The sequence below is a fragment of the Ochlerotatus camptorhynchus genome, unplaced genomic scaffold (genome assembly GCF_037179485.1).
Source record: "Ochlerotatus camptorhynchus isolate MF236.1 unplaced genomic scaffold, CSIRO-AGI_Acam_v1.1 ptg000144l, whole genome shotgun sequence".
Taxonomy (NCBI): domain Eukaryota; kingdom Metazoa; phylum Arthropoda; class Insecta; order Diptera; family Culicidae; genus Ochlerotatus; species Ochlerotatus camptorhynchus.
The window spans coordinates 1,431,361-1,456,580 of NW_027040634.1; the positions used below are offsets into that span (position 1 = coordinate 1,431,361).

Below are 25,220 nucleotides of genomic sequence, written 5' to 3' on the forward strand. Positions count from 1 at the left end.
CTATCATAATCAGTGCATTCGTTATCACAATCAGGTCACAATTTACAATCTAATGAACACTATCAGTTTTCGAAACAACTTTACAATTTAGATCAGTCCCTGGGATTTCAGAGATTCCAGGATTTCAGCTGGAATTGGTGGTGGGGTTGGCAGATGATCACCAGTTGGCTGGAATCCGTTCTCATCGGCAATGTAGTCGACGCGGTACTTGACACCATCATCAGCGACGAATTCGTAGTATCCCTTGACGCGCATGGTGTCGGTTTCGGAACCGGTGTTCTCGAGGCGTCCAGTCTCGGAGAACTCGATGTCGTTCTCGCTCAGAACCTTGTAGAAGTAGGAACCATCTTCGTTCAGCTCACGGGTATCTTCCTTGACTCCAATAACCTGACCGTTGCTGGAAGAGCTTCCAAATCCTCCGGATCCACTCTTCTTGGAGCCAGCAGAGCCGAAACCAGAAGAAGCTACAAAGGCTGGAGCTGGAGCGGCTTGAACAGGAGCAACGAAGGCATTGACGGAAACGTCATTGAAACCACCCGACGAACTTCCGAAACGACTTCCTATACCTGATCCAGATCCTGCAAAAAAGCACTTTTAATATTTCCTGTTCAACGGATATCGTGCGCCCATCAACTGCCTACCAACGCCAAAACCAGAACCAGCACCAGAACCACCCGATCCGGCAGAGGCAATGTATTTTCCACTGTCTTGTGGGCGCCACTTTCCGTCATTGAATTTGGCATGCAACACCTCTGGGTAGTAGCGTCCATCGTTGAGGTTTTGAGCGAGGGCACAGCCCAAGGCCATCACCGATAGCTGCAAGGTCACAAATCAAATTAGTTTCAAATTGTCACTGCACGATAATCTCACTATCGATTCTCACCACAATCAGGCACTTCATTTTTTATCTTCGACACTTAATACACTTGGCACTGCAGACGACGATCTTTATTCGATCGAAGCTAGTGAAATGATGTGATGCTATGGGAAAATGATCCAGTTTATATACAATGCTTCTCTATTGGGCCTAGAATCGTAGGCTCCTGAAAGAAGAATTGTTGACCTTTTGAATTTCTAATGCGTCCTCGCGCTATGCTTGTGTGGGCATTGATCTGGTTGGACTTGATATATTTGCATAAGGCAAAATGATAAAAATCTGCCTACAGATTTACAAATTTCAGTACTGGTAAAATGTTCAAAATGACTTGTTGGCGTTTAAAATACCTGTTTTACCTCTTTTTCGAAGCTCCGTCGAGGAACATTGTCAGTAAGATGTATGAACTAGCAATTTTGTATGATAAATCCACGAAAATATATTGAACTAGTATTAGAAATTTTCAAAAAATCAATTTGCCCCGGGGTAAATCTTACTGGTTTTGCAGATAAAAGTGAACTTGTTGAGAATTCCATGAATCAACGATTTTCTCCATACTGGAAAAGCTGCATGACTGCCATGGAGGGGTTTGAGAAAACATTTAGGACTAACAGTTTTGGAAATGGATATTTGAGATTTTTTGTCATTCAGACATTTACGTTCGTCGAATATTATCTACTTTTAAGGCAAAAATTGATCATAGTCCGCATCGTGCTCTCTTGCTGTGCGGATCATTTGCTTTTTGCTGAAGGAAGTGTTACTACTACCTAAAGCTACAACACATTTAAACAACACTTTTCAGTGCTCAACCTGTAAAAATTTTCTACCTTGTTCAACTCTTATTCCTCTTCGATCCTTGTTTGGACCCTACCCGAGGTAATCTTTCTTGGATATCGATTTGGAAAATTCCTCTTCGATCCTTCAGATTCTTATAGTAATCTGCTTGGAAGTCGATTTGGATAAAAATTTACTGTCGCCATGGCGCCTAAACGCAAAAGAATCCCCCTTCTGATGAAATTAATTTGAGTAATCAATTTTATTTGCACACGGATGATGAGAATGATCCATCATCCAAGAAAAATTCTAGTAAACTTTCCCGGCGTAATGCCAAGAAGGAAAAGATTCCCCCTATTGTGATAACCACTTCCGATTTCCATGCTCTTCGCATGGAACTTTTGAATTTCGTGAAAGTTAAGTTTTCACTACAAATTGGACGTCGGGGTGAATGCCGTGTATTGGCTGAAACCTTGGACGGATTTAAATGTCTTCTCAAGTATCTTACTGAGAAGCAGCACAAATTTTTTACTTACGACACCAAAACTGAAAGTGTGTTCAAGATTGTCATGAAAGGACTGCCCAGTGGTGAATCTCTGGATCAGATCAAAGATGAACTGGCAAAATTACTTGGAGTTGTGCCACTCCAAGCAATCAAAATGAAAATGAAATCCCGTCCTGGCGATTCGCGCAACGGGATTTCCAATGATTTTTATTTAGTTCACTTCAAGTCTAGTGAACTAAACAACCTTAAGGCCTTAGAAAAAGCTAGCCTTATGCTCCATGTCCAAGTGAAGTGGGAACACTTCAGGAAGACTGGAGGAAATTTCCAAAACCTCACTCAGTGCCGTAAATGCCAGGGATGGGGTCACGGAACTAAAAATTGCTACATGCCAGCTAAATGCATGAATTGTGGTGATTCCTCTCACGCAAAGGACGACTGTCCTGTGCAGGAAGATCCTATGAAATATAAATGTTCAAATTGTGGTGAAAACCATAAATCCAATTTTTGGGAATGTAAGACTCGCAAAGCGATCCTACAATCTCGTTCTAACCGACAGGTAGGAGGCTCCACGTTCCCGACCAGGTACAAATTCATCTGCTGTTAACAACGGAGGAACAAATTCTACATTCGTACCCGTAGGTACAAATATCACCCCTGCTTCAAATTTTTCATCTGTACCTACTCCCCTCGCTGCTAACAATGTTCAGCGAGTTAATGGAGCTACCTATGCTGCCTCAGTACCAAAATGCGAGGTTAAATTCGATTCAATTATAATAGATCTTCAGCTCTTGATCCGTCTTAAAAATGTCCACAGGAGACAATGTCAAAGAACACGTGATCCTGCTGTGAAAGTTATCTGGCGGGATTAAAAAACAAATTAAAAAGCGATTATCTGCCCTGAGGATCAAAACTTTTGAAAATAATGTTTCGAAATTAGACCCGAGTTCCAAACCCTTTTGGAAACACAGAAACATTTTGAAAAAAAAAAACCTCAAAAGCCTATTACAGCGCTTAAAGAAGATAGTAAAATTTTGATCACACATTTGGAAAAAGCTCAGAAACTTGCTAAGCAATCCGAGAGTTCCCATAATTTCAGTTTGGGTCTTACTAGTTCTGTTGAGAATCAGGTTGCTCGGGATTATCTGAATATTTTCTCTTGGTAGTTGGACGATTCCAGGACGAAGTAAGATCTATATCTAAAAAGTTTCATAATATGAAAACTCCAGGTGAGAATGGAATTTTCTATATCCTCATCAAAAAACTCCCAGAAAGTACTTTGTATTTCTTGGTAAAATTATTTAACAGATGTTTCCATTTGGCATACTTCCCTGATAAATGGAAAAATGCAAAAGTTGTTCCAATTTTGAAGCCGGATAAAAATCCAGCTGAAGCTTCTAGCCACCGTTCAATAAGTTTGCTTTCTTCAATAAGTAAACTTTTTGAAAAGATAATTTTAAATAGAATGATGCTTCTCATCAATTCGAACTCAATTTTTGCAGATGAGCAGTTTGGATTTCGCCATTCAACTACTCATCAACTCTTAAGAGTTACCAATTTAATTCGTTCAAACAAATCTGAAGGCCACTCAACTGGACTTGCTCTTCTAGACATAGAAAAAGCATTCGGCAGTGTTTGGCATGAAGGTTTGATTGCTAAATTGAAAAAAGTTTAATTTTCCACTTTATATTATGAAATTAATTCAAAATTATTTAACTGACAGAACTCTGCAGGTAAATTATCAAAATTCCGAATCTTATCGACTACCTGTTAGAGCAGGAGTTGCTCAGGGTAGCACTCTTGGGCCTATATTGTATAACAACAGACTTTAGAACAAATGTCCAACAAAATAATAAATAATTTCAGGCAAAAATCGTTGCAATCCTCAATTGCAACGATTAATTCCCTTTATACTTAGATAAGATTTAGTGTTAGTTTTTAGTCTTAAGATTTCAATTGTTATACTGACATGCAGGTTTTTAAAAAACCTGTTTAAAATGATTTTCAGAGTTGGTTGGAAATGCTAACATGAAGCTTTAGTGTGATGATTTATTAGCTAGAGAATGATCTTTAGAAGAGGGTAGGTGGATAGTTCCGTTAGAGTACGGCAGTATGAAAATTGAATAGAAGTTGAAAATGAGCGAAGGGCCATTAATGCGACAGTTTTTTAAAGATAGACGCACATTTTTGCCTAACCCGTACGATGTACGCGGAGACTTGAAGTATGTCTCCAAGTCTACAGGCAAAAATGTGCGTCCCTCTTTTTGCTAATAAACTGACTGCGGCTATGGAATAGTTCTAGCGACGTTTTCATCACTACCTAACGCCCTACGTTGCGAGAGCATTTCCAGTCGATGGTGTGTTATAATGCAGTTCTTCTTTACCCAACTATTGTGTTGCTGTTTAAAATACTGAATTGCCAAGGCATGAACAATGTAAAAACACTTAGATGTATATCATAACAATTAAGGCTGGTAAGTTACTGTAGTAACTGGAGCACCTAGGTTAAAATGAAATGTAATTTATTTTGAATTTGGAACAAATAAAGAATAAAAAAAAAATGGGTTAATGGACGCCCCATATCCAGCCAAGCTTTCCCCGATAATTAGCAGGTATTCCGATGCGACCGTAATCAGCCGCAAATCACACTGTGGATAAGTACTGATCACCGTTATTTCCAAACTGAGAGCAAGGGTTATCGAAAACGTTTTATGGGTCTACATTGAACAGGTTTGTGTATATCCCCCCTGATCGTATCCACGATTGTGTGCTCCTTCGGTCGCATGTTTAGTCAATTATGACTGTTATTGAATAAAGCGTCAGCAGTTGCTGAAGTGATGATTGTCGGGGATTTCAGTATGCCGGGAGTTGCATGGCACCCGTTCTACGGTGGTCCTCTTCTTACTGGCATTGAACTTTCAGTTCTGCATACTGGAGCTACTGAACTACTGGACAGTTACAGTGCAGCAACGTTACTCCAAATAAACGACGCCGTGAATGAGAATCATAGCACGCTGGATCTTTGTATTATCAGTGTGACTGTGCCCCTCCATTATCTGTTGTCTAGTGAAGGATACGGCTAACCATCCTCCTATAGTGATTACCCTGGCACAATGCTGTATTGTAAAATCGACAGTTAATCCATCTACTGTTAGTTACGATTTCATTTACGTCGTGAATGAGAATCATAGCACGCTGGATCTTTGTATTATCAGTGTGACTGTGTCCCTCCATTATCTGTTGTCTAGTGAAGGATACGGCTCACCATCCTCCTACAGTGATTACCTTGGCACAATGCTGTATTGTAAAATCCACAGTTAATCCATCTACTGTTAGTTACGATTTCCAGAATCTGTTCTTGATAGCACTGCTGTTGAAGTTGCTGCACAGACTTTCACCAACGTATTGACATATGTTATTGAAAGACATGTACCTAAAACTGTCCATCGCCGCGACAGTAAGCCTTGGTAAATGCAAAATCTTCGCAGGATAAACACTATCAAAAAATCTGCGTTTAGAAGATACACTACGTCACTGCGACATTATTACGTGAGACTGAACCTAGCTTTCAAGAAGGCTTCACAGGAAAGTTTTTCGTATTACCAACGAAATATCCAACGCAAATTGAAATCCAATCCTAAGAGCTTCTGGAATTTTTTTAACGAACAACACAAAGAATCCAGCCTTCCTTCTGCAATGAAATTAGGAGCTAATGTTGCATCATGCTCAGACGAAATTTGCCAACTGTTCGCAACAAAATTCGCTAATGTGTTTACTAATAAGAGTATCACAGCTCAACAAGTTTCCCGAGCTGCTTCCCACATTCAACCAAAATTGTTAAATCAACTGAAGCTCCAGCATGTGCAGCTCCTGATAAAAGAGGAGGATATTCTGTTCATCCTGTTCCTGATACATTTTCTGTCCTGAACAAAATTCCGGCCAACGAAAGGATCATCTCGTCGGCAGCAGCCAGATTGAAATCGACAAACAATGGTATTCCATCCGTTTTCCTGAAGCAACTTTTACTTTGTCTACTGGAACCTATAAGCTATCTTTTTGGATTATCTCTGCCAACAGGTGCCTTTCCAACGTGCAATGCACAAATGTATCCAGTTTATAAAAACGGTGATAGGAAGGATGTAGACATGGATGGATGGAATCAACCATGCCCTTGCAATACCTATAATTGAACGACTGGGGATCGACGGATCTTTACTATCCAGTCATATCTTACCGAGCGTCAGCTTCGTGTTTCATTAGACAAGTGTTATTCGTGTACCTTCCCAACATACTCGGGCTTACCCCAGAGAAGTCACCTCGGGCCATTGTGCTAGAGGGACTTCGTCGATCCTTCGCTGACCATCTGAAGATTTTTTTTTTAAAGATTCAAACACATTCGTTTCTACAAAAAGAAGATTAACAGATTTAGCTACTGGTGTGACTTAAACCGGATGATTGTGAACCCGAAGAAATGATTAGTAATCACTTTTGCTCGGAAGAAAGAGCCCTTGATGTTCAGTTATACACTGCTATTCGTTGTTATTGAACGAGTAAGTTGCGTAAAAGACCTAAGTATCATTTTGGACTCGCAACTAACATTTAACAGAACATTGCGTTTATCGTTGACAAAGCTTCCCGATCCTTGGGTTTCAGCTTTAGGGTGGCTAAAGATTTTACCGATGTGTATTACGAGAAAATGCTGTACTGTTGCTTAGTGTGCTCCACCTTGGAGTACGGTGCTGCTGTTTGGAATACTTTGTATCAAAACTGAGCAGAGCGGATCGAGTCTGTTCAACGAAGATTCATTCGCTGCGCACTTCAGCGACTACCCTAGAGAGACCCATTACCCATTTACGAAGAACGCTGTTTGCTGATTTACCTGGAACCTCCAAAGACACGCCGTGATGCTCTACGGGCTTTGTTTGTCGCTGATGTGTTGCAAAATAGGGTTGACATTCCAATTATACTTGCCCAAATGAACCTGCCGGGCAGCCGCGGTCTTTGCGTAACAATCTGATGTTGAGTCTTGTCTACATAGTTGCAGCGGTGTTCAACTTTCAACTGTCTCATGAGTCACTGCGACGAAGATCATCTGCCTTTTTTCCTGGAGATGGAATCATTAGGATAGATTGCTATTCACATGACCATCATTGGGGCTTAGAGCATGTTGATGTGAACACAAATAAATAAATAAACTGTTTTTCTACTTTTTGAAACGATACTTGAAGGAAAGAACATGTGGTGAGATATGTTGCCAAAATAGTGAAAAAATCCTCTGCATACAGATGGGAATCGAATCCACATCTCCCACTACGCTAGACAGGCGCCAGTTCTTCTTATAGGCATTTCACGTATTTGTAGAGACTATTTTTGCCGGCTCTCAACTAAGCGTTCTAGATGCACTTTCACAGTTATTAATCAAAAGCTTTCCATGTCAACCAATGCATGAACTTATATATTATGTGGCAAACAAAATTATATTCTATGCCAACGGAAATCGAGAAAATTTCCTTGACCGGACCGGGATTCGAACCGGCCACCTCAGTCTTGGTAATACCATGATTTTTCTGTCTAGACCCCTGGCCCCGGATGCTCAACATGCAAAATATAATAATAATGAGGATCCTGGATTTGGAAGTATACCCAAGTAACCATCAAGCCCGCTAACTACCCGATAATAGCCCTTTTTAAGATATAAGGCAAATATAGGGTTTCCGAACTTTGTATCAGTCGTATATCAGACTTATATTGCAAAAAGGGTGATTAGCGGGCTTGTTGGTTACTTGGGTACATTATGCTTAAGGTTCGACTGCTGTAATTTGATTTCTTTTTCAGATAATAATTGAACCACATATATTTACTATGGAATAACTTTATTTCGTCCCATACCCTCCCTTGATCAGAGCATTAGTTATCACAATCAGGTCACAATTTACAATCTAATGAACACTTTCTGTTTTCGAAACAACTGTAAAATTTAGATCAGTCCCTGGGATTTCAGAGATTCCAGGATTTCCGCTGGAATCGGTGGTGGGGTTGGCAGATGATCACCAGTTGGCTGGAATCCGTTCTCATCGGCAATGTAGTCGACGCGATACGTGATACCATCATCGGCGACGAATTGGTAGTATCCCTTGACGCGCATGGTGTCGGTTTCGGATCCGGTGTTCTCGAGGCGTCCAGTCTCGGAGAACTCGATGTCGTTTTCGCTCAGAACTTTGTAGAAGTAGGAACCATCTTCGTTCAGCTCACGGGTATCTTCCTTGACTCCAATAACCTGACCGTTGCTGGAAGAGCTTCCAAATCCTCCGGATCCACTCTTCTTGGAGCCAGCAGAGCCGAAGCCGGAAGAAGCTACAAAGGCTGGAGCTGGAGCGGCTTGAACAGGAGCAACGAAGGCATTGACGGAAACGTCATTGAAACCACCCGACGAACTTCCAAAACGACTACCTACACCTGATCCAGATCCTGCAAAAGAGCACTTTTAATATTTCCTGTTCAACGGATATCTTGCGCTCATTAACTGCCTACCAGAAGATCCAGCGCCAAAACCAGCACCAAAACCACTACCTGCACCAGCACCAGAACCACCCGATCCGGCAGAGGCAATGTATTTTCCACTGTCTTGTGGGCGCCACTTTCCGTCATTGAATTTGGCATGCAACACCTCTGGGTAGTAGCGTCCATCGTTGAGGTTTTGAGCGAGGGCACAGCCCACGGCCATCACCGATAGCTGCAAGGTCACAAATCAAATTAGTTTCAAATTGTCAGCGCACGATTATCTCACTATCGATTCTCACCACAATCAGGCACTTCATTTTTGTTCTTCAACACTAAACACACTGGACACAGGGCACAGGACACTGGACGACGGTCTACTCTCTGATCGAAGCAACTGAAACGATGTGATGCTATGGTAAAATGCTCCAGTTTATATATGCTTCTCTATTGGGCTAGCATCGTAGGCTCCTGAAAGAAGAATTTCATATGTTGATTTTTTGAATTTCTAATGAATCTTCGTGCTATGCTTGTGGGGGCAATGATCCGGTTATGCTTGAGACATTTAAAAAAGGCAAACATAATAAATTAGCCTGTTTTGCAGATTCACAGGTTGCAGAATCTGGTACCTACGTGTAAAGATTTATATGTGTTGGATCCATGGAAAATATTCTAGATATCGGAAGGTTTAGGATTTTTTTATAATGCTGGCTTGTAATGTAATCAATGCAGTCGAGGACTTGAACAATTTTCAGGATTTTGTTACATGGACAAATTTTCGAGATCTTGATTGTGATTTTAAAATCTTTTCAATAAGCCAGATTTAAAGAAAATTTCTTGGATTTGGGGCTTCCATGAAAATGTTTCACGAATCCAAGATTTTGATATTGTTTAATTGCAGACTTGGAGAAATGGTTATGATTTCGGGCAAAGATGGTTTGGATTAACTCGGATCATGTAAAATTTTCATAAATCTGCTATTACATAGCCCAACAGATTACGAAACTACGTAGATTATCTTAAATGTTGTTGGGATTATATAAAAAATCACAACATCCGGTTTTAATAATTTTTGGCATGCTATAACGAAGACAAATTTAAGCATCATACTTCAAAAAAAAATTTATATTCCAGAACATGAAAAGATTTTAAATTTATTGGGTCTTGGGGAACTTTTCGCTATTCTACTGCTTACGACAGTTTTCAAGAGCCCAGGCTCAGAGAAACACTTCATGCTCCAGTCTGAAACAAAATATCGAAACCTTAGGTTAAAAAAATCCATACAGTGGGACTTGTATACATTTACAGGATCTTGGACATTTTCAGAGATTTAAGACTTAGATAGTTTTTTATGTGATTTCATACTTGATTAATTATTTAGATCTCAGAAACATAGTTATGTACGGACCCGCCCATCATTCCATAGCAACCCGAACCCAATCCACGCGGACAGACAGAATTAACCAACAAGTAAACAGCTTAAGCAGCGCAGCACATCCGGCACCCAGCTCACCCGAATAATTGCATCAGCCAACCACGAGGAGCAAACCGATGAGTCAGCAGTCATCGAGTAGCAACGACCAGCACGTGGACCCTTCGCGACGCTTAGGTAGCACTTTTCAGTTAGGCACCTTCAAGGTAGTTAGAATTAGCTATTAATCAGGAGAGTTAGTATTAATTACTCAGTAACCGAGTGCAGTTCGGGAATAAAATCGTCCGGTGGGACAATCAAAATCATTTTTTTAAAAGTGTCTAATGAGAATTCCAACATAATTACATATTTGAGAAATTTCAGAAAAATCTTTATGATTTTTGAACATAAAAAAATAGATTCATGACTTCTGGAATATTATTTTGTATTGCGAAGTTACAGTTTAGAACTTTAAAAAAAATTCGGTATGCTTAAATCAGATGAAAAATAAAAATTCAGGATACTGATTATTCTACTGATCTAAGGACTTTTCAAGTTACCAAACGGACATCAACAATTGACTGTAACTTTTTCATTTGTCATTGTATCCGTATTGTTTTTTTTTTCAGGATATGTATAGATTACGAATATTTGCATTGCTTTAATAAATGATAATCAAATGCATACGTTCAAAATGAACCACGAAAGCAAGTATTCTTAAAAAAAACGTATGTACTGAATTCCAAAAATTTTAAATTCGATATGTTCATCTTATTATTTTATTTTTTATTCTTAGGGTAATACTTGCGTAGAAGTCTTGAGGTATTTTGACGTAGGACTACGTCTTTGATTTCTATATGGGGGTACACTTTGTTAAAACCGAAAATGGAACATGTAACAAATTAAGAAAGATTTTGAACGTTAATAACTCAGCTGCCCCTGGTCCAATTTCAATAACTTTATCACCAATCGATCAGTAATATGGCTACGCATTGATAAAAATGCTTCCGAATGTTGATTTTCAACAAGAAACTATTGAAAAACTGGTAAATGTTCAGCATTGTCCAAAAGCGTCGAATTAACTAACAAATCCCCCAATTACCTACATGCATATGCTGCTTCCCCAGCACAGTCGTCAGAGAGTAGTAAGTAGACGAAACAAGTCGAAGTGGCATTCGCCTCCGATCCTTGCGTGCAAATAGGGAGCCATGTTCAGAACCATGTTCTTCGAGATAACCACCATCGGTCGTCTGGCTCGCCGTGGCGGTGTCTGACGTATCTACGGTTTGATTTACGAGGTGTGCTGAAGGTGTTCCTGAAAAATGAGATCCGTGATGCTGTCACCTACACTAAACACGCCAAGCGTAAGCGGCCATGGATGTCATCTACGTTTTTGAAGTGACAGAGACGCACTCTGTTTGGTTTCGGAGGTAAATCATCACCAACATTGGAAACAAAACGGCTCTTTTCAGGGCCACCAATCTTATTACAGAAAAGAGTAGAAATAGAATTCATCTGCCTGTTTGTCCATATTCAGAACCACCAACCACACAAAATGCTCATGTTATCAAACTGGAAGCAGGGATACAAATTATTTTGATCAACCTTGATCAACTTTGAATCCCCACGGCCGGATATTTTCGATGGAAGAAGCAACAATCTAGCATCTAATTCGACGAAGACGGCAGGACACATTTCTGGATCAACAATAGAATAGGGCCCATCAGCATTTGTAAACAAACCGTTCCAAAGCCTCACAAATCGAAGGCCACTCACACAAACCAACACCAACATCTTGTAGGTAGAAGTTTCCCCTATCCGATGATGGTGTTGGTTTGTGTGGGTGGCCTTCGCTTTGTGAGTAAAGGGCTTTGGAACGGTTTGTTTACAAATGCTGATGGGCTCTTTTGTATTGTTGATCCACATTTGTGAAGCCGAATATTTACGAAAGAGAGTGTCGATGAAGAGAATCGATCAATGTAGATAGGACCTATTGAAAAGTGACGCGAGATTTGTTTTCCGTACTGAGCTCTAATGCTACCGACGCCAGGGAGGCAGCTCCCAGAGATGTTATGCCTTAGAACATGCCGGTGGCGCCGACTGAGATTGGACCCAGGCCTGCTGGGGAGAGAGGTTATCACGCTAACCACAGGCGCCGATATCTATCACGGCGAATGAGAACGACCCAAATTTGAGTTTAGTTATCTCAGAAATAAGAAATAAAGTGCAGGAACTCAGCGATGAGTAAGTTTGCCTTATTTTTTCCCAGGTTTTTCCAGGATTTTCCAGGGAAAAATTCCCGAATTTGAGAAAAGTAAAGATTGGATTCACTCAGTCTATTTGTACTACTCCGAGACTGAATAAAATTTTCGTCAATTTCCTCATTTTCTGGTAGATTTTTTAGGTTTTCCACACGAAATCATGAGACAAATTTACTCATCGCTGAGTTCCTACACTTTTGGCGATTATGAGTGAACTAAACTCAAATTTGGGTCGTTCTCATTCGCCGTGTACGCAAAAAGAAAATAGCCAGTGTCGCTACTTGATAGCAAACTACTCATAATGGGAGGAGTCTTTGTAGCTTTTATACCACTTGGTTGCACATTATTCTGCTTTAACCTAAAAAAATATAAAGCAGCGCTGCTGTCTGGTATCAGCTCGAGCTCATTCGCTGCCAGACTGTTGAGCAGTTCAGTCGATTTGAATTCTCTCTAGTTTCGTTCGTTCGTTCGCAAGTCGAATTAGCTCCGCGTTGTATAGTGACGCTCTCGCTGACCCAGCCATGGGTAAGAAATCGCGCGGTAACGCGAGTGCCGGCTTACCGGGAAAACAGACTCTCCCAGGAGACGGCGCGACCACCGAGCCAGCTCAGAAGAAGCAGAAGAAAACCCCATTGCCCGTCCCGACAGGCGTTGCGGACCCGCAGCCGGGGCCTCCCGGAACTAAACGACCCAGACCTGAAGACATCAGCGCCACCGCATCGGCAGCAAAAAAGCTGCTGAGCAACAATCCGTTCTCCGCCCTGCAGAACGGAGCCCAGCCGCAGTCGGACCCTGAGACGGTGCCTAAAAAAGTTAAGTTGCCACCCTTCTATGTGAAGGGCTTCCCTCCCGGGCTATGGGAGCAGCTGGATTTCTACATTAAGCAGGGCCTTCGCTGCACCATTCAACGGTGCACGGAAGGCTACAAACTGATGGTCTCGGCCGAAAATCACTACAACGCAGTCCAGGCCCTCTTGGACAGGATGAAGCTGGAGTACTTCTCCCACGACGTCGAGGCCACCAAGTCGCTGAAAGTGGTGCTGCGCGGGCTCCACGACATGGACACCACCACCTTAATGGACGAGATTAAGGCGAACGGCCTCAAGCCGGTCGAAATCCACAAGATGACCCGCAGCAAGGCCATCAAGTATCGTGACCAGCTCTACTTGGTCCATCTGCAGAAGAACTCCACAACCGTGAAGGATCTCCATACGACACGCACACTGTTCCACATCGTAGTGAAGTGGGAGAGGTATAAGCCAACCCACCGTGGCGTCACTCAGTGCTCGAACTGCCTATTGTTCGGGCACGGCACCAGGAACTGCCGCATGGCCAGCCGCTGCATCAAATGCGGCAAAAACCACAAGATCGACGACTGCGACAGCATCGAGGAAGCCGCTCCCACATGCGCCAACTGCGGTGCTGCCCACAAGGCCACGAGTAAGGCCTGTCCGAAGCGGGCCGAATACGCCGAGATCCGGAAGAAGGTCTCGTCCAACAACCAGCCCGGTCGCAAGAAGGTCCCGGAAAACAACGCGCAGAACTTTCCTCCGTTATCACCGGTCCAACCACGGCCAATTCCAGTGTTGGCGCCGCTCCCGCTCAACCAACAGTTGGCTGCTGCCCAGTCGGCTGCCACTGCAGTACCCAGTCAAGCCTCCGGCCCATCGACGGATCCCCCTGCTCCGGGATTGGCCGGTACAACCGGTGAAGCTACAGACGATTCTCCGCTGTCAACGGATGAGATCGTCACACTGTTGGCCCAGGCCATCATCATCAAGCGCACCTGCGCAACAAGAACACAACAGCTCCAAGCTATCATCTCCTTCGTCGCTAATTATGGACCGTGAACCCATAAAGATCGCCAACTGGAACGCTCGCTCCGTAGGGGCGAAAAACATTGAGCTTGCAGACTTCCTCCGCAAGCACGACATCGACGTGGGCCTTCTCACCGAGACCCACCTCAAGACCGGTGACAGCTTCTGGCTGCCCGACCACAGCATTGTCCGGCTTGATCGCACCAGCTCCAGGGGGGGCGGTGTCGCGGTCATCATCAAGAAAGGCATCAAGTACTGCACCCTACCCCACTACCGCACTTCCATCATCGAGGCCGTCGGCGTTGAGGTGGAAACATCGACCGGAAACGTCCGGTTCATCGTTGTCTACTGCCCCCGGCAATGTACCGTTAGCAATGGTACAGCACAGCAGTTCAAGAACGACCTTGCCATCATAACCCGCACCAATGCCCGCTTCGTAATCGGAGGGGACCTGAACGCCCGGCACGAGGCCTGGCGGAACTACCAGCAGAACCAAAACGGCCGCCTGCTATTCGACCATTCCCAGCATGGTCTCTATTCCGTCTGGTTTCCGGACGAACCAACCTTCACATCACCGGCGGGCAACCCATCGACGCTGGACCTGTTCTTGGCAAACACCAGATTAGCCAAGCCGGTTGCCGTCAACGACCTGAGTTCGGACCACCAACCGGTGCTGACCGTGCTGGGCTACAACGTGGCCCCTGCACCGTGCCAGCGGAAGGACTACCATCGAGTCAACTGGGTCCAGTTTCGACGCGTGGTCGACCGCCACATCGACGACAACCCACCACTCGACACAGTGGAGGACATCGACCGGGCTCTGGAGGGTCTCCATCAAGCCATATCCGTGGCTGACGAAGAGTGCGTTCGACGAGTTCCTGTGAGGGGTAAGTTCCAAGCAATTGATTCCCACACCAAACTCTTGATTCGGCTCAGAAATGTTCGTAGACGCCAGTTTCAGCGGACTGGGGATCTGCAGCGTAAATACGAAATGGTCGATCTGAATCGGCAGATCGCTTCCAGAATGGTCTCAATCCGGAACGAGAGTTTCGGGCGGCTCGTTCAGAACCTGGACGACCGTTCCAGACCATTCTGGAAGGTTGCCAAGGTGCTGAAGTCTCACCCCAAGCCCATTCCACCACTTAGAGTCAATGACGAACGGCTTATCACCAACGAAGAGAAGGCCAATGCAATTGGGGAGCACATTGCCCAATCGCATTTGCTTGGCTCTACAATCCCAAGTCCACTCGAGAACCAGGTTGTGCAGTGCGTCCAGACGTTAGATACCTCCCCTTGTGCCGTCCCTCCAGAAGAACGGATTACAGAGGAACAAATTTGCTCAGCGCTGAAATATAGTAAAAACATGAAGGCTCCCGGGTTTGACGGAATATTCAACCTAGCGTTGAAAAATCTCAGCCCGAGGGTCCACTCGCTGCTGGCTGCCATCCTCAACAGATGCTTGGAGCTGCACTACTTTCCAAGCATCTGGAAGGTGGCAAAAATCATCCCGATCCGCAAACCTGGGAAAGACCCTTCACTACCGTCAAGCTACAGACCGATTAGCCTGCTCTCAGCGCTGAGCAAGCTGTTCGAAAAATTGATCCTCAGCCGACTAAACAAGTTTGTGGAGGAACATGACATTCTACTTCCGGAACAGTTCGGGTTCCGCAAGGGGCATTCCACCAATCATCAGCTAGTGCGGGTGATGAATAAAATCCGAAGTAACAAAGCTGTATCCAAGTCCACAGCCATGGCCTTGTTAGACGTCGAAAAGGCGTTTGACAATGTCTGGCACGACGGACTTATATACAAGCTTTGTAACTCCAACTTTCCACCATACCTTGTGAAAATCACCCGTAACTATCTCCAGCAAAGGTCGTTCAGGGTGTCGTTGAATAGTTCCCTTTCGGGACAATTTCCGATCCCAGCAGGTGTTCCGCAAGGGAGTCTGCTGGGACCACTGCTTTACAGCATCTACACGTCGGACATCCCTCCTCTAGGAGACGGTTGCGTGTTCTTTCTGTTCGCAGATGACACCGCGATAGCCGTCAAGGGTAGGATGCCTCGTGAAATTACGAACAAGCTGCAACGATGCCTTGACACCTTTACTGATTATGCCACCTCGTGGAAAATCAAAATCAACGCCTCGAAAACCCAAGCGATCATGTTCCTTCACAGACAATCACCAAAACTTAAACCGTCTCCCTCCTGTACCGTAATAATGGATGGTACAAGGGTCGAGTGGTCCACTGATGTTACTTATCTCGGGATGTTGTTCGATGAGAAGCTCCTGTTCCGCTCGCACATAGAGAAAACCCTAGTTAAGTGCTCCGCCTTGGTTAGGTGTTTGTATCCGCTCATTTGCCGCAGATCCCGCCTCTCAAGGCAAAACAAACTGGCTGTTTACAAACAGATCATAGCCCCCGCGATCTTATATGCCGCCCCGGTGTGGGAATCGTGCGCTCAGACCCACAGGAACAAAATCCAGGTTGCACAGAATAGAGTGTTGAGGATGATCCTAGATCGTCCATTCGACACAAGAATAGCAGACCTCCATCAAGAGGCAGAAATTCCCAAAGTAGATTCCAAAATTGATGATATGACAACTAAATTTATTCAAAAATGCAATCTTTCTGAACATGCTTTAATAAGCAATTTGTACATAGTAGGTTAAGTGTATATAGTAGAGTAGGTTAGTTTTAAGCTGTAAATAGTAGTATTAAGTAGTTTCTCTTCAAATTCTAAAAACAAAACAAACCAATCCCACCAAGGTGGTCGACCGTGTACTAAGTCTAGGACTAATTCTGTAAAACAAATTTTGAATTTTGCCCATACCTAAAGATGAAGAAAGCAATTAAATCACTTAGTAAAAATTTATATGGTAATCGTCCAAGTTAAACTAAAATAAAGATCATTTAAACAAAACTGGTATCAGCTCATTTTCGCTTCGGACGGCGTGGTCAGCAATAGCAGCAGTAGGTCGTGGCAAAGGAGGTGCCAATCGTCATCGCAAATTCTTAGAGTTAACCACCATCCGTCGTCTGGCTCGCCGTGGCAGTGTCTGACGTATCTCCGGTCTGATCTACGAGGTGTGTTGAAGGTGTTCGTGGAAAATGAGGTCCGTGATGCTGTCACCTACTCTAAACACGCCAAGCGTTAGTGGCCATGGATGTCCTCTTCAATAAAACGACCATCAAGCTTACATCAGTAAAGAGTTGGAATAGAATTTATCTGTGCTTGTTTGTCCATATTCAGAACCACAAGCCCCCAACGACCACACAAACTTGGAAGCATGGGTGCAATTGATTTGGATTGATTCTCGTAATCAACTTTCTTTTTGAAAAAGATTACTACAAATTTGGATTGCCTACAATTCAAAAACGGAAAGAGTTGAGATAATAGATATTTCAGGCATAACATTTGATAACGGCACAAAAGCATTTGTAAACAAACCTTTTAAGGCCCTTTACACGCGAACCAAAGTACGCCCACGCAAACCAACAACATAATTTGCGTGTAAAGGGCCTTAGAATGTTTGTTTACAAATGCTTTTGTGCCGTTATCAAATGTTATGCCTGATTTGATCAATTAAAAGAACTTAATGCTCTTCACATTTATTCCGTCCACTAGCGGTCCTACGTCAAGCTTCCGTTCGTGCCCCTAGGCACAGACCCTTCTACTTTTTTTTATCCTTTTCTGACTGACTATCACTACCACCGACACCTATCGACACTAGACCGGCCCACAAAATAAAAAAGTTCTAATTTTCCACGGGCCAAGCCCCAGATTTGTTCCTTTGGATGAGAAAACCATTATCCGAAAGTTTCAAAGCTCATTTGGTTCTAGGATGAGCTGGCGCTTTTAGTTTGAATTTTGTATGGGGAATTTGGATAAAATGCATGAAAATATGTCACCACTACACTCTACCCATCATAAAAAAGTTTCTTTTTTTTTCTCGATTTGATTCAGACTTTCAAAACTTGTAGCTCAGTTAAGGAGTAATAATTTTGCTGAAGAGTGCATCATGAATCCAGTAAGTTTTGATGAGATGTTCGCTTTTAAATGTATATGAGCATTTTGTATATGAAAATTTCAACCAAATCTCCTATATGAACATTAAACCAAAAGCGCCAACCCGTGTAACGTCAAAAAGTGCTGAAACATTCAGAAACACCAAAAGACAAAGACACGGGCCTGGAAGTTGGTCTTTGGAAATATGAACTTATATTTTTAGTGATACGCTACCTGTATTTTGTTGCAATATACGAACAGAATGCACATAATTAATTAATATCTGCAAAATTATAACTTGAATCGTGATGCTGTCTTCAGCATAGTTGTTCCTTATAATTTAAGGGGTTAGGCAGGCCCGTAGCCAGGATTTGGTTTCTGGTTTATTGTTTTTTTGACGTATGATTTCTATATGGGGGTACACTTTGTGAAAACCGACAATGGAACATTTAACAAAATAATGAAAGACTTTGAACGTTAATAGCTCAGCTGCCACTGGATCAATTTCAATAATTTTATCACCAATCGATGAGAAATATTTCTATGCATCTGCTAAATAAAAGGTTTAATCATTGTTTTTAAATGTCACTGTTAAAAATTGCACGAATGTGCAACTGTTGCTATGATAGTTAAAATGATCACCGATTGCCTGCAAAAAGCGATTTCCCTAACACAGATTTCAAAGTTGAATTCCATCTGGTCTCACCAAACGGTGTTTATTCAATCACCAAGTGGTGAATGGTGGTGTTCTCCAGTACACAACGAAAGGCTCCCCGCAAGCAACTAGCTTTCAAAGCTGCCCTCAATCGCTGATCGGATTCAGTTCCAATCACCGTGTGTAGGCGGACACCAGCAGCAGCAGCAGTGATTTCGGCACGTGGCGTTGAACATTGTTCTCCAGTACACAACGAAAAGCTGCCTGCAAGCAACGAGCTGCAGCCCACTTGAGCATCCATAGAAAGATTAAGAAGCCACACCGCTATTGATCGGAATCAGTACTTCGTGAATCGTTGTGGGCCATCTATGCCAAGCTCGTCACCCTCATACATACAGCAACCTACAGCGCACCAGTCTTAGCTGTGTTTAACACCGTATTAGCTCAGCATTACGACAAAATAGTCCTATTCAGGGCCACCATAAATTTGTAGAAGAGTATTTTTGGACATTTGTTAAGGTCAAAAATCGTATGTCAGTTTCCATATCAAGATACAGCTGGGATTAGGTCGTAACAGCTTTTGTAAACAATCACTTCTTTCGATGATGTCTTAAAAGGCAAGACTCACCCATACAAATCAACATCACCATGAGGTAAGGTAAGACTTCACCTATCCGACGGTAATTTTGGTTTGCGTGGGCCTGCCTTGAATTCCTAAAAATTATCGAGAGAAGTCATTGTTTGCAAAAACTGTTGTATACAGTTGATAGTTCCGTTATAGTACGGCAGTGTAAAAAATGTATACAGAAAGTAGAAAGCGAGCAAGGACTTTCATCTCCTCATCTACCGTATATAAATTACCATTCTAGTCTGTTATTTGAAATTAGCATCTTCAACTATGTAAATCGTTGACTTTACGCAGAAGTAATATAAAACAAATAGTTAAAGTACATAACTCTGTAATTTTACTGTAATTGGTCGAACAGTATGTACAGTAGCAGTACCTACTCTACCCGTGTCCCCTCGAAATCGTCAAGTCGACGAAGACAGGATCACATACCGTGGTAGAGGTAATAATAGCTGCAATTTCCAAGCCTACGACTGGATGCCTTCCTTCAGATAACAACTTGAGTGCGGTAAAATCGATAGAACTGTTTCAAACACATCGTCGCACAGTGGGGTATTTATTAATTCTAGCTGGCCAAAAATATTTAACCACTCTAACTTGTCACATACATCTTATTATTCAAGGATAATAGAATTGTTTGGTCAAAAAAGGGTGGAGTCATGTTTTGGAGGGGGAGGGTCATGTTATAATGTTGCTTCTTTTAAAAACTTGTAAGTCGTTAAGTATTCTTCGGATTTAGTTACCAACGAAGGATGAAATGTTGGGAACTAATAATACTTCAAATAAAAAATATAAAATACACTTAAACCTGCGGTCAATAAAAAAGCACGAAAGGCCGAACTTTGTTTACAAACTTGCCGAATTTGACATATTGTAACTTTGTTCTGTTATGATCAATTGAGCTGAAATTTTGACACAGAACCACAAATATGCTGAATTTTCCGTGAACAAAAGGCCAAACTTTTTGAAACTCCTGGAGACATTGGCAATATGGTTATAAATGTTTAAAATATTTAATAGCGTTTTTGATATTCAAAATATGTCAAGATCCTTATATTAAAGTATTTTTTGTACACTCAAAATTCACCATAGTTTGGTTCTGCATAACAATATTAGCTTAATGGAATATAACAAAACAAAATTACATAAAAGTTGGCTAATTTACATGAAAATCCGCCAGTCATTGTAAAATAAGTTCAGCTAAAATAGAACAAGATATTTATATTTAGATTTAAGATTTAAGGTGAAAGTCGATGGAATCCACAAATGGCCGCTATTTTATTTATTTTGCCTTGCCACTTAGAATTTTTGGCGGCACATATCTCAGAAACTATAATCACTCTTTTGCTGAACTGCAGCATACATGTCATTCCAATTTCATGCACTGAAACTTTGTAGTTTCTGAGACTCGAGGCGCCAAAAATTCGAAGTGGTAAGGCAAAATAAACAAAAAAGCGGCCATTTGTGAATTCCATCAACTTTCACCTTAAGACAGTAATTATACTACCCCGAATATTACACAGAACAACATATTTAACAATTCAAAAACAAAACAGCAACTAAGAAAACAAAGGAAATTAAACGAAAAAACCTCATTCCGAATTTGAGAAGACATTTTCTTGTTCATTAGAAACGTCTCTGTCATATGTTTCTTTCATCTCTAATTTTTTCCAGCCTATCTTTGCTTTCTTGCATGAAGTCCTCTGAGAGTAACATTTGCAATGTTTCTGTCGTCAAAACCCTTGACTTTTTTTGTGGGATTTTTACTAATCCTAAAAGAATATTTATTTACTTTCACGTATGATAATAATTACGTTGTTTAACTGTGATTTCAGGATCAGAACTAAGCAGCAGTCTATTCAGTAAATTCATGTTGTATAGTTTCTCCTGACAACTGCCCTAACGGTAGCAGCGCATATTCTATAACTGTGGATTAAAATTTTATGTATGTCTCCGCTGTTACTTGAGTAAATGTTTCAAACTTTTCCGTATCAATTTCAAAACCACTTGCTAGTGTCTCCAATGTAACTTTAAGACGGTAGATCAAATTAAAATCAAACCTGTTATTTGAGCAGCGGTTTCCGGATCAGCAAAGAATCTTAGACTAGTGTTGCCATCCGAATTTCCAAAGCCTGATTTTGTAAAATCCACAAGGTGTCCCATTTTTTTTCTGAAGTTTTCTTGAATGTGTTCTTTTCTTTCTTTGACGATTTGCTTTTCATTGCCAGTTAACCGCCATTTTTTGATCGGCAACTTTGTCTCGAAAATACGAATCCTGGCTTGAAAAATCGAAAATCCGAACTTAAGAGAATCTGTGTTTCGTTCAGTTTAGGTTTCTTTATTAACGTGACCTTCAAGAATCTGTGTTGATTTCCATTAAAACGCTAAGATTATTGAATTTCTTTGAACTTGCGCCACATATATAACATTTCATCGTTGATTTCATTTCAGCTGCAGCATTACACACTTTCCCACCAACCAAAGTGAGCATAAAAGTATGTCTAATAGTGAATTGCTTGCCATTTCATGCAACTGATCTCTTCATTAATTACCTCAGAGGATTCCTTGATAAACCTAATGTGGATTAGGCGACAGTAGCGAGGTGAAGATGGAGTTGAGTTTTGTCAAACTATGTTTGCATTGGATCCACAAACTATTCGCAACTGTGGAACACACTCGTATCAGAATCCATATCCACATGCACCTGATGGAATTATGAAACAAGAAAAATATACCTGAAAGGCAACCCCCCCCCCCCTTTCCCCTCCCAAAACAAGGCCTTGACCGCCTAAGTTGCCGCCTTGACCGTCATATAATGAATGAAAATGTCAATAACTGCATTTATGTACTTTTTTTTAATAAATTCACCTATATGGACACGCCATCTTCATTTTACAATTTCTCGAAAGATCGCAAATAATCGCAGCTGATTTTTTGCTATAATCTTCTATACACATGTACATATAATGCCTCATATACGGTTTTACAGGATATTACAGGATAAGTCAACTTTTTTTTATCACGATACATTTATTTTATAGTTTAAATAGTACTTGAAGACAAGATTTTCATAAACTGCTTCTACGTTGTCAAAACTAAGTGAAATCAGCTGGTGTCATGTGGAATACATATTTCAATACCTGCTTGATCACTATCCATTTTTGCAAATTAATGTGATTATCCCAACAACAAGAAGAGACACGAAAACAATGGCACTGCGGAACGATTTTTTCTAACAAACCAACACGATTCAACAACAGGCAAGTTTGAACTGATGCCACAACGCGGTCAGTTTAGAAAAAGAAATAATGAGTACAGGGCAATGTTACCCTTTCTCTGAAGTATACAATGCATGCATTCAGAATCTGTTTAGGCTTATTTAGAGAAATCGACTTTTGGCCAGCTAGCGTAGAACAAATACCCCTCCGTGCGTCGGTACATGAGCAAGTCGGTGATCATCTCTTTTTGCCAGTTGTGACGGGAGAGGGGGAAACCCCTCATCATCCCTCTCCAACGAGGGAGTTTGGTAAAGAGAGATGATCAAACCGATTTGTACCTTCATAAAAGTTGTCCTTGCTCGCTTTCTACTCTCTATATACAATTTTCACACTGCCGTACTCTAACGGAACTATCAAATCTATACTTTCAATTCCTCATATATCGTATAAAAATTACCACTCTAGTCTGTTATTTGAAATTAGCATCTTCAACAATGTATGACTCTTTATTAAATCCAATGGTACATATTGAAAGGTAAATACATTAAGAAGCCAGTTGTTGTAGAAACATTCTATTTTGTGTGAAATCCTGCTTGAAAAAGAGGGGTAAAGAGCGGATTGTGTTTAGTAGGCTACAAATTGAGTCTACACCCTAGTTCCTACGGAAGTGAAACGAGGCTGATCTTTCATAAAAACTCGATGGTCCCATGATCTCTATTGTGATACAGATCGTGCCTGCCGACTGATTGAAATTTACAATTTCTCTATTTCCATGAGTTTAACACTTTTCAACTTTACAATCGCCTTAAAAAGCTCCCTGTTATTCAAAAATTCTATTTATTAAAACATTTACAAAAGTAAAAATATTGATTATTTAAAAATGTACATCCGAAAAATATAGGCACTCATTTGCGTAAAAGATTAAGTTCAAGACAAAGCACATTCTTCCGAATATACTATGATTATTCAAAAATGGTTTCTTCTTTTCTGTGAGCAATCTATTTGATGACTCAATAAATTTATTCATTTGGCATTGTAATAAATTAAAAAAGTCCATGACATATTTCAAACCAGATTCTCTAATATTTCCAACTTGATATTCTCTATTTTATAAACATGGGTTCAATGAGAAAGATTTTCCATTTATTTTATTGTTTAAGTAGGCTGCAGCTTCATGCATATAGACATAAACAAATTAAAAATGCTTGCAAGATGGAAGAAGTAAATCCATTTGAACATTTTATTGAAAATAAGGCCCATTTTCCTCAATATACCTTAATCTTAAAAGTCTTTGTTTTTATATGCGTCATTCTACTTGTTTACTCAGAAAATTACACCATTTATCATTTTAAAAACTGCCATAGATTGCACTCCAAATTCCACCCTTGACTCCAAAACCATGCTTGGCATGCACAGTTCTACACACCAACCGTTTATTTGTTAATAATTTTTCACTCAGTTGTTGAAATTTGTTTTTCTTTTAAATTATTGCTAGATTAGGATCATTGTTTACAATAGATATGCAAAGAGTAGGTCTATATTAACATTGGAATCAACCAATGAATTTTTACACTTAAAATCCGAGAAGTGTAGCGAGCATTTCACATCGCAAAAAAAATATAGTTTATTACTTGAATTAAAATTAACGTTTTTTTACATATCTATAACAAGCTAATACACTAGAATACACTTAAACTTCAAAGAGAACTATGTTTAGTAAACTGTGTTCAAAGTCATTAGTAAATTAGCAGTTCGTGACCAAAACTGTGTATGCCAAGCATGCTCAAAACTTCCTTGTATATATAAAATTGGGCTCAATTAGCAATGTTGTATCAATATTGTTCTGACATTGAAATGTGAATTTAAGGGGAAGTGTACCGTCCCAATAATCTTTTCCTGGAAGTTTTAATTTTTTCTAAAAATTTAGGGAAACATTATCAAAAATACAATAACATCAATTTACATGTAAAAATATTTTTTTTTTGTCTCATCATGACATTTTTTTAGCAAAATCGGAAGTGCATGATGACTTATAAAGAACGTATTTAGAAAAATGTTTTTTTTTTTGGTTTTTTGATATCTTTTTCCAATATTTTTAGAAAAATCAAAACGTTATAATTTTTTTTTTGAGCTGTGAACTTCCCTTCAAGGTCATTAAATATATAGGCAAAAAAGAGAACTGTTTTAAAAAAGATAGCAATCAACTTAAAGCTAATTTAAACCCAATTAGCCTTAAAATTTCGAAAAATAAAAATCTGTTTTATTGCAGGCAGCTTTTGGGGTCGTTAAAAAAAATTTCATCGTTCAAAATGTTTATGAATTAAAATAAATTTAGTGAGGTTCTACTTTTAACTCCATACTCCCATATTTAGTGTATCCCATATTCCTCTAATAACTCATGAACTGTTGTTAAAAGACCTACTATTCTAAAACCATGCATGAAGTGCTTATGTTTTACGTTAAAAAAAAAATCCTTCATAAGGACGGGAAAATAAGGTAATATAAGAATTTTTATCAAAGTTCTGAGGAAAGTTTAAAAAAAAAAAAAAAAAATATTAGCAAACTTCAATA

General features: G+C 40.7%; 2 protein-coding genes across 2 annotated transcripts; both read right to left on the reverse strand.

The window, feature by feature from the left end:
• On the reverse strand, positions 1–901 carry LOC135700926 (pupal cuticle protein 36a-like). Its single transcript, XM_065221596.1, has 3 exons — positions 884–901; positions 642–816; positions 1–578 (listed from the first exon to the last, which is right to left on the reverse strand). The coding sequence occupies exons 1-3, from the start codon at positions 899–901 to the stop codon at positions 88–90; spliced, it is 684 nt and encodes a 227-aa protein (XP_065077668.1). The 3' UTR covers positions 1–87.
• A 7,105-nt stretch (positions 902–8,006) lies between these two features.
• LOC135700916 (pupal cuticle protein 36-like) lies at positions 8,007–9,033 on the reverse strand. Its single transcript, XM_065221587.1, has 3 exons — positions 8,951–9,033; positions 8,739–8,883; positions 8,007–8,618 (listed from the first exon to the last, which is right to left on the reverse strand). Exons 1-3 carry the CDS (start codon positions 8,966–8,968, stop codon positions 8,128–8,130), a joined length of 654 nt encoding a protein of 217 aa, XP_065077659.1. The 5' UTR covers positions 8,969–9,033; the 3' UTR covers positions 8,007–8,127.
• Positions 9,034–25,220: the final 16,187 nt, after the last annotated feature.

Coding starts and splice junctions, on each gene's coding strand:
- LOC135700926 (XM_065221596.1), bottom strand. Junction 579..641: donor TGGTTCTGGTTTTGGCGTTG/GTAGGCAGTTGA, acceptor GCTTTTTTGCAG/GATCTGGATCAGGTATAGGA.
- LOC135700916 (XM_065221587.1), bottom strand. Junction 8,619..8,738: donor TGCCTCTGCCGGATCGGGTG/GTTCTGGTGCTG, acceptor GCTCTTTTGCAG/GATCTGGATCAGGTGTAGGT.